Below are 10,000 nucleotides of genomic sequence, written 5' to 3'. Positions count from 1 at the left end.
TGGAGAACAAGGATAATAACGACACCGATATAAAAATGGCAGAGAGACAAAGTAAATAATAAAAGCCAGCAGAGAGGAATAATGGGGAGAGAAGAACGACCTTCATCCACATCCCCCCCCCCTCTCTCTCTCTCTCTCTCTCTCTCTCTCTCTCTCTCTCTCTCTCTCTCTCTCTCTCTCTCTCTCTCTCTCTCTCTCTCTCTCTCTCTCTCTCTCCCCCCCCCCTCCCTCCCCAATGCAATTCCGAAATGTTCCGCTGGGTATGCTCTTTTCTCGATTATCTCTCTTTTCAATTTTCCTCTTCCTCCTCGTTGCTGGAACTTCTGTTATTATTGTGTTCATATTATTATTAGTAGTAATAGTTGTTGTTTTGCTGTAGTAGTTGTTGTCGTTGTTGTTGGTGTTGTTGTTGTGTACTACAATGCCCTTCTGTTCAATTCTGCAACACTGCCCTCCGCTCCATAAAGAGTATGACAAGTCTCGTGCAGCTTCACACGGCCCGTTGCATAGCGTTTGCGGGCAGGAGGAGGAGCACCTCATGCCAAGCAGCTACGCCGTCTCTCAAATGCAGCAGTTTATCATAATGAACTACGCTGATTTACTCTCCTCTTCTTCCTCCTCTTTTTTCTCGTCCTCCTTCTTATCTTTCTTTTGTTTCTTCTTTTCTTTCCTTTTCGAACAACTAATGGTTTTGGCTTTGACTCCATTTTATTCATAGCTTTTAGAAAGACTGGAGGGATTTAAGCGTATGATTTAAGCCATTTGAAGGAAAAAACAACTCTGGAAATGAAAATAAAGCAATTCCATCCAGTGCATGCCTTGAAAAAACGACTGTTCCATTTTGTTCATTATAAAGGTTCAAAAGTCGGATTAAAAAAAGAAATACAGTATTCGGCTCTATTGCAGCCCATTAGCACAAACCCGGTCAAATGGTATTTCATCGCAGGTTTCACATTCGGATATCCATTTTTGCGGCGCAGTTGCGGAGCTCTTGAAAATAGCCCGCGGGAAGGGAACGGCGAGGGGGAAGGGAACGGCGAGGGGGAGGGGAACGGCGAGGGAGAAGGGAACGCCGAGGGAGAAGGGAACGCCGAGGGGGAAGGGAACGGCGAGGGAGAAGGGAACGCCGAGGGAGAAGGGAACGCCGAGGGAGAAGGGAACGCCGAGGGGGAAGGGAACGGCGAGTGGGAGGGGAACGCCGAGGGGGAAGGGAACGGCGAGGGAGAAGGGAACGCCGAGGGGGAAGGGAACGCCGAGGGGGAACGCCCGGGGAACGGGGAACATTTCCGTCTAATGGTGAGCGTTTTTTCTCTTTCTTTTAACTGTTAATCGTATCTTTTAGCTTTGTTATTGCTGCTTGTGCTGACGAAGGGAGGGAGAAAGGGGGGTGTCTGGGGACGTGGGACTGGAGAGGGAGAGGAGAAAGGGCAGGGCGTTAGAGAAAAAAGGAGAGGGAGATATGGAGAGAGACAGAAACGGGAGAAAAGGAAAAGGAGAGAGAGGAGGGAGATAGCGAGGGATAGAGGCGGGACAAGGTACCTGGAAAGAATGGATGGAGGAAGGGAGAGAGGGAGGGAGTGGAGGGCACGGGCGCAGGAGGTGGGTGAGGGAGGGAGAGGATCACTGCGAAGGGAAGTGGAGCGGAAACCACGTCTGTCGGTGTCAGCCATGCCTTGGGGAGGATCGGGAGGGGGAGGGGGCGTCGCTCGGTCGACGGGAAAGAGGGGGTCTCTGAAGGGAAGGAGAAGAAGAAGAAGAAGGGGAAGAAGCAAAATAATGATTTAAGAAAAGGAGGAAAGATAAAATAAAACGATAAGGATCACGGGCGCGACGGGGGCGCGGGCGGAGAAGCAGCCGTGAATGAAGACGCTCGTGTGGCGTGTCGGGGCGGGGAGGGAGAGGGAGATGCGAAGGGCGGGAGTGGAGGGCGATGCAGGCGCTGATGAGGACCAGCTGCGCCAGGATTCGGGAGGAACCAGTTATCGGCGGAACGATCCGGGCTGGGGGGGGGGGGGGGTCGTGTCGTCGCCGTTGTTCCGATTTTTCTTGTGTTCTGATTTTTTTCTCTCTCCCAGCTTCCGCTCCTCTGCTCCTTTTCCCTTCTTCCAATCGCATTTCCCGCGCCCCTTTTCCACCTCCTCCCCCTCTGCTACCCACCTCGTCGTCTTCCTCTTCCTCCTTCTCCTCCTCCTCCTCCTTCGCTTACTCTTCTTTTCCTCCTCCTCCTCTTCCTCTTCCACATCCTCCTCCTTCCCTTACCCTTCTTTTCCTCCTCCTCCTTCCCTTACCCTTTTTTCCTCCTCCTCCTCCCAGGTGATCTAATCTGGCCCGGCGGCCGCGTAAGGAAGGCCAAGAGCAGGTCGTAAGGCCGGACGCGAAGCCATAGCGAGGAAAGGAGAGATGAGGCGTCCTTCCGGTCGCTCGTCATCCCTTTGATATTTACACAAAAACACCGTCGCCGTATTGCACGAAGTACTGGAGACGGAGACGGAGGAAAGGGGAAGGGGGAGGGAGAGGCGCTAGAGAGAGAGAAGGCGGGAGAAAGAATGAGAGAGAGAGAGAGGGAAGGGGGCAGGGAGGGAGAAAGAATGAGAGAGAGAGAGGGAAGGGGGCAGGGAGGGAGGGAGAGCGAGAAAGAGAGGGAGGGAGGGAGAAAGAATGAGAGAGAGAGGGAAGGGGGCAGGGAGGGAGGGAGAGCGAGAAAGAGAGGGAGGGAGGGACGGAGGGGAGGGGAAAGGAGAACGAATGAGAGGAAATAAGGCGAGAGAGAGAGAGAGAGAAATAGAGAGAGAGAGAGAGAGAGAGAGAGAGAGAGAGAGAGAGAGAGAGAGAGAGAGAGAGAGAGAGAGAGAGAGAGAGAGAGAGAGAGAGCGACCAAGAGGGGACGAGAGAGAACGAGCGGGCGAGGGCGTGGGCGTGTGCAGGGCGTCGTGCGGGCGACTGGTGAGGGGGAGGAGTGTGTGATGGATAGCGGGTCACTTCCAATCCAGACTCGTTGGCCTCCCTCCTTTCTTCTTCCTCCCTGCTTCCGTCTGTATTTCTTTGTCTCGGGGATTTTCCCCTTTTGTTCTAGTTGTTGCTTGTATTTTTTTCCGTTTTGTCATTTCACCTTTTGTCTTCGCTTTATTTTTATTTTACAGCTGTTTCTCATATTTCCATCAATGTTTTCTTTACTTATCCCTTTCTTTTTTATGTATTATTATTTTCAGTTTCACTCATGCCATTCTCCTCTCCCCATTCATCCATTTCTCCTGCCCCCCCTTTAGTGTCTCCATATGTTTTTTTGTTACATGCACCACGAATTGAAAACGAACACGAAGAAAGCGCAAATAAATGAGTGACGATTAAAAGGCTTCTCTCTTGTACGGATCCAAATGCGCGATCCGTGTCAAGTAAGGACGTGTTAAACCGATTGATGGAGTTTCCTTTGGCTCCAGCTCTAGGGAGTGGCGGCGGCTCCTCATCCTTATTTACTTGTGTCATTAGAGTCTTCTTTGGAGTCCGCCGCTCTCTTGGTTACGTGTCGCGTAGGGGAAGGTGAAGGAGAAGGTAGGGGGTGGAGGAGGAGGAGGAAGAAGAAGAAGAAGAAGAAGAAGAAGAAGAAGAAGAAGAAGAAGAAGAAGAAGAAGAAGAAGAAGAAGAAGAAGAAGAAGAAGAAGAAGAAGAAGAAGAAGAAGAGGAGGAGGAGGAGGAGGAGGAGGAGGAGGAGGAGGAGAGGGTGGGGAGGAGGAGGAGGAGGTGGGAGGACAAGAGAGGAGGGGAGGCCAGGAGAGGACTGGAAGGAAGTCTGCCGTGACGTCAGGGAGGCGAGGCTGGCGAGTGGTGTTCTTGGCGAGGCCTTGATCTTCAGTGATGTTTGCACGCGAGTCGAGTAAATATCTGGGTACGTTCTCTCCTTCTTCATCTCGGGTAATGGCGGCTGCGCCCGACGCACATGCGAACGCACTCTCGGGCACGCGCATGGAAACAGCTACTTACTTAGGATATTTTGGTTCATAGAACTCATTGTTGTGACGGCCATGTTATGCTTAAAAAAAGGAAATAAGGAAATGCTTGGACGCAGGTGGCCGTCCAGCATCGTGGAATTCCGGATTAGAACTCGCCCCATTGCTTTGTTGAGCCATCTGTTAATAATGCTATTACATCTTGCCAGCGACGTCGGCACCAACAACGTTTCTTCTGACGTTTATTGTCAAGGAATAATTCTTTTCTCTCGCTCCCTTTCATTTCTGGGTTAGTTTTGGCTTGCGGCTGATGTATTGTAGCCAGATGACGTCACTGCAAAGATGTATGTTATGCGCACAACGCCATCGGGACGTAAATACCTGGAGGCTAAATATAAGAGAGGCTTAGAAGTAATTATGAGTTCGGGATCACATGCTGGCTGCGACCACGCATCAGGATATTCATGTTACGGGATTCATGCAGCGCGAATATCGCTGGGATCGATGGTTTCGAAAAGGGCGGGAATCAGAGCGTGGAGAAAGGAAAGAGCCGGAGAGACGGAGCCAGGGAGGACCGCGCTCTCGTTTCTTTTTCACTCATTCCTTCATTCCTTCAGTCATTCTCTTATTTGTTCACTCGAATCATTTTCTCTCTTTCTTGTATAACTTACACTCGGACTCTCACACACACTCACCTTGAATGGTAAATAAGAAAAATGTTCAGCTTTTGTTTTCCGTTCCATTATTTTGTTGAAAACTTTCAGCGAATGCAATTACCGCTGTTTTTGCGTCGTTTAGTGTTATGAATTTTTTACAGCCACGTCGCATATGTTCACGTAGGTAGTCTACGTTAACGATGAGGTGTCACGCGGCCGTATGTTGTGTGATAATTTGCTGATGTCATTATTATCATTACCATCCAGTGAGGGTAATTAATTACTGAATTAATTCGGTGTAATCTACTCCATGGCATTGCTTATGCGGTTATGCTTTCAATTTATCCTTTTTCACATCTTGCTAATATTGTCACAACTTGTATTTTCAGGCAATGCTATGTGTTGGAGGAACGGCTCTTGTTTCCGGGAATTTAGCATATAATGTGATTATTTCGTGTGTGTTTCAGGAGCGGCTGCTGTTGTCGGTGTTACCACAACACGTGGCCATGGAAATGAAGGCCGACATCATCAAACCCGTGGAGAGACAATTCCACAAGATCTACATCCAGCGACACGAGAATGTTAGGTCAGTAAGCTCTTTGTTTTTTGTGTTGATTCATCACTTGTTAACAGCATTTGTTGTGGTAAGAACTTATATTGGGTTTGGCTTTATGCAAAATTCACAGGTACAGGAAGACTACCCCCCCCTCCCCCCTCTACAGGCCATTCGTGAAAGTGTTCCTCACTGAGGACCACAGGAGTCCGTGCTTTTAACGCTGGCCCCCTGCCCCCCTGCCCCCCTGTCCCCCTGCCCCGCCAAGCGACCACTTTCAAACTAACCAAATACTATAATAAAATTGTCGTTGTTTAGAGAAAAAAAAAACGTACGGATTTAAAAAGAGTGGGTCTTAGCTATCACAGCTGTTGAATCCCTTTGTGATAATAAAAAAATCATTCAAGTTAACATTTGGTAAACATGTGATGTTTACAGAGCCCGCGCGCCGGCTTGCTTACACGCCGCCCCTTCCCTGCCTCTCCACTCTAAATATTACACACTTAGGGCTTGAGGTGACAAGTGTCAGGGCTTCAGCCAACTGCTTGATGGGAGGAAAATAAAAAGGGAAACGGAATGCGCTTCCAAGAGGGAGAAGGCAAGGGCAGCGTTTTTCTCTTTCTTTTTAATTTGCGTTGGAGCGAGCGCGGGTGGCAGCGGCCCCGTCGATGGGACCTTGGCTGCCGTGGCGCTGATATCATGCCCGCGGAGGCTTGCGGGGAGGAGTGATTGGCAGGTGGAGGTGTGTGTTTTATATCTATGTATACGCGCGCGCGCATACACATATATAATATATGTAATGTGTGTGTATCTGTGTGTGTATATACGTATATATATATATATATATATATATATATATATATATATATATATATATATATATATATATATGTGTGTGTGTGTGTGTGTGTGTGTGTGTGTGTGTGTGTGTGTGTGTGTGTGTGTGTGTGTGTGTGTGTGTGTGTGTGTGTGTGTGTGTGTGTGTTTATATACACATACATAGACAGACATGTATGAACGGACTGTATGCTCACCCACGCGCGCGCCATTTTATTGCAGTTCCATCCCAAAGTGCTATTGGGGTTTATGGCTTGGAAGGGAGAAAGTAGCGTCGGTTTTGCCCTTTGTGATAAATTCCCGGGACTTTTTCAGTTACATTGTTCTTCTGGACTTTTTGAGTTGGTATTGTTCTTACGGACTTTCGAGTTATATCGTTCTTATTTATGACGTCGCCCCCTGTAGAACTCTGTGCCTCCCCAAAAAAAAGAAAAAAAAAGCAGCCCACTCTGCGTCTCCTCTCGCCGCTTCGCGATGGTTCGGAAGCATGACATCACTAGGGCTATTTTTAGCATCGCTGAAGGAGGACATTTATCGGGACCGCACCGCCAGGGGGGCAGGGAGTCGTTGTTTATTTCTGATGTTTTTTTTTTCCAATGGGGTTGGCTGTTCCCGGCGCACTGGATTGGCGAGACGGATCAAATTCCTTTTTTTGTTAGGGAGGGAGAAGGAGAGGGAGTGGGAGATAGAGAGGAGAAAGAGAGGGAGTGGGAGAAGGAGATATAGAGGAGAGAGAGAGAGAGAAGGAGAGGGAGTGAGAGATAGAGAGGAGAAAGAGAGAGAGAGAAGGAGAGGGAGTGAGAGATAGAGAGGAGAAAGAGAGGGAGTGGGAGATAGAGAGGAGAAAAAGAGAGAGAGAAGGAGAGGGAGTGGGAGATAGAGAGGAGAAAGAGAGAGAAGGAGAGGGAGTGGGAGATAGAGAGGAGGAGAGGGAGTGCGAGATAGAGAGGAGAAAGTGAGAGAGACGGCGAGGGAGAGTGAGGAGAGGAAGGAGGAGAGGATGAGGAAGATAAGGAGAGGGAGGAAGAATAAAGTGAAGAGAGAGAGAGAGAAAGAGAACATTTTCGACGGGCTAATCGTCTGCGTGTGAAAATATTCATATTTATTGCCTGCGCCTGTGTCCCCTCTGGCCCTCCGCCCGCCGTCGGCCCGGGCGGACAGCGCCGCCGGGGTCGCTCGGATTTTGACGCCGACATTGTCGTGTCTCTCGCCCCCTGGGGAGTGCAGGGGTACACACAGACACACACACACACATGTGTGTGTGTGTGTGTGTGTGTGTGTGTGTGTGTGCGTGTGTGCGTGTGCGTGTGCGTGTGCGTGTGCGTGTGCGTGTGCGTATATATATATATATATATATATGTATATATATATATATATATATATATATATATATATTTCTCTCTCTCTCTCTCTCTCTCTTTCTCTCTCACTCACTCGCTCTCTCTCTCTCGCTCTTACTCCCACTCTCACTCTCTCACATTCACTCTCACTCTCTTCCTCTCTCTTTCCCTCTTCCTCTTTCCCTCTCTCTCTCTCCCCCTCTCTCTCTCTCTCTCTCTCTCTCTCTCTCTCTCTCTCTCTCTCTCTCTCTCTCTCTCTCTCTCTCTCTCTCTCTCTCTCTCTCTCTCTCTCTCTCTCTTCTCCTCTCTCTCTCTCTCTCTCTCTCTCTCTCTCTCTCTCTCTCTCTCTTTCTCTCGCTTCTCTCTCTCTCTCTCTCTCCCTTTCTCCCTCTCTTCTCTCTCCTCCTCCCTCCTCTCTTCTCCTTCCTCCCTCTCCCTCTCCTCTCCTCCCTCCCTCTCCTCCCTCCTTCTCCTCTCCCCTCTCTCTCCCTCCTCCTCCTCCCTCTCTCTCTCCCTCCCTCCTTTCTCCTCCCTCTTCTTCCTCCTCTCCTCCTCTCTCTCTTCCTCCTCCTCTCCTCTCCTCTCCTCTCTTCCTCCTCTCTTCTCTTCTCTTCCTCACTCTCTCCTCTCTCTTCCTCCTCCTCTCCTCTCTTCTCTTCCTCTCCTCTCCTCTCTTCTCTTCCTCCTCTCCTCTCCTCTCATCTCCTCTCCTCTCTTCCTCCTCTCTTCTCTTCCTCCTCTCCTCTCCTCTCCTCTCCTCTCTTCTCTTCCTCCTCTCCTCTCATCTCTTCTCCTCTTCTTCCTCTTCTTGATCATCGTTATCGAACGGTATTCCTTCAGGTCGCCGAGAAGGAATGAGAAAATATCCGGAATACAAAGAGCCGGTCGAAGGCGTGGGCGAGATGCCCCGAAGGCGCAGGCGAGGCGGCCTTTTTCATAGATGTTATTCTAGAAGTCGAGGGACCGGCTCAACATTTCGTGGTGGTGATGCGCCATGCATGCAGGGACACCTATAGATGAATTCGGAAATTTCTCTCTCTTTCTCTCTCTCTCTCTCTCTCTCTCTCTCTCTCTCTCTCTCTCTCTCTCTCTCTCTCTCTCTCTCTCTCTCTCTCTCTCTCTCTCTCTCCCTCTCTCCCTCTCCCTCTCTCCCTCCCTCTCTCCCTCTCTCCCTCTCTCCCTCTCTCCCTCCCTCCCTCCCTCCCTCCCTCCTCCCTCTTCCTCCCTCTCCCTCTCTCTCCCTCTCTCTCCCTCCCTCCTTCTCTTTCTCTTTCCATGTCTTTCTTCTTCCCCCTTCTTCTTTCCCCCTACACACCCTCTCTCTCCTTGTAGCGACCAATATCTTTTAAATAAGAGATGTGTCCGCATTTGCGGTTAAGAGTTCGGGACAGGAGATGAAGGCGACGTAGAAAGGTTCTTGAGGGCATTTGGGCCTGGTGATAATGCGTGTATCTATGAGTGTCTCACTTTGGAGTCACGGTTTCTGGTTGTGGTTCCGCGGTGCCCCAAGCGTCGGGTGGGGTGAGTGCCGCGGCTGGAGCCCGAGCGTTTTCCTGGGCAGCTGGCGGGGAGGGCGTCATGTTGGCCCGTCATCCTCGCCTATATCTGCCTGCGTACCTGCTTGATGGGCTCGTGTTTTTATTGGCTCTGGCGCAGGCCATGGGCACGAAAGGTCTCCTTGCCATCATCACAGATCACTGTCAGTTGATAATCCTAGACAAATATATCGTGTTTGTGTTTATGACGTGTTTTTTTTTCCTGTTTTTGTTTTGTTGCTGTCGTGTTTTCTCTGCGGCATCCTTCTCCCTTCTCGTTTGTGCTTTCGGAAACGGAAATGATTTTAAGCTAATGGGAAATCGGTAATTACCTGACATTCTAACGAACTGTTATTTGATGTAGTTATCCTTGGTGCGTAAGGCGCAGCGCGCTAATTGATCTCCAGCAAATCTACGGTTAAGATTTGCCAGCTTTCAGTACGTGTGCCCAAGCCATACGCCTGCCTGTTAGATGAATAGATAAATTACTGTGTGATTGTTATTTTATTTTAAATGATTTAGTATAGATCGTAATAATATTGTAGTTTAAATTTCCAATGTAATACTACTATATAAGGTGTGACCATGCATCAAATGTACCACAGCTTGCCCACGCCTGTGCAGTCAGCCAGGGTGGTAAATAAGGACTAAACTGAACTAAAGCTGCATCATGCAAGCGAACGCGGATACTATATCACAGATTGCCACGTCCGTGCCGCCTTGCGTGAGTTTTAAGAATGGTCTGATGAAATTAATTAGGAATAAAGTGAGCAATTTGTCAATTTACTCGTGAATAGTTGAAGAACGAGGTGGTTGGTCATATGGTGCAGTAGATAATATAACCATGTTATATCTTAAATTTGTAATAGCCTTTCTATTATGATGTTGAGTTCAAATATCAAATATATGAAAGCTGGCTGGTGGCCGTGCAGTTGGTCAGGGTAATTAAAAAATGATTTCCCAATTTAGCTATGGTTATGATTAATGCCTTCGACTAGAATAACCGGCCAGTGACAGCCCAGCCCGTTCACCGTGGCGTGTGCACGACGCCCCAGGACGGCCCCTGCGACAGATCGGTGTCTCCCGCCCCGGACCCCTTCCCTCGCGCGATATAAATATTCCAACAGTTATAAAT

The 10,000-nt window shown here is 49.2% G+C and overlaps 1 protein-coding gene across 1 annotated transcript in view; it reads left to right on the top strand.

Annotated features, from left to right (window-relative positions):
- rut (adenylate cyclase rutabaga) overlaps positions 1 to 10,000 on the top strand; it is a gene marked incomplete at its 3' end in the record, with an annotated part of 85,011 nt that overhangs the window by 46,924 nt on the left and 28,087 nt on the right. Inside the window, 1 exon segment of the mRNA XM_070143570.1 lies at positions 5,068 to 5,186. Coding sequence (XP_069999671.1) covers positions 5,068 to 5,186 — 119 coding nt within the window.

The sequence above is a fragment of the Penaeus vannamei genome, chromosome 31 (assembly GCF_042767895.1).
Source record: "Penaeus vannamei isolate JL-2024 chromosome 31, ASM4276789v1, whole genome shotgun sequence".
Classification (NCBI taxonomy): domain Eukaryota; kingdom Metazoa; phylum Arthropoda; class Malacostraca; order Decapoda; family Penaeidae; genus Penaeus; species Penaeus vannamei.
The sequence above is the reverse complement of the archived record's forward strand: the minus strand, read 5'-3'. Positions and strand labels throughout refer to the sequence as shown.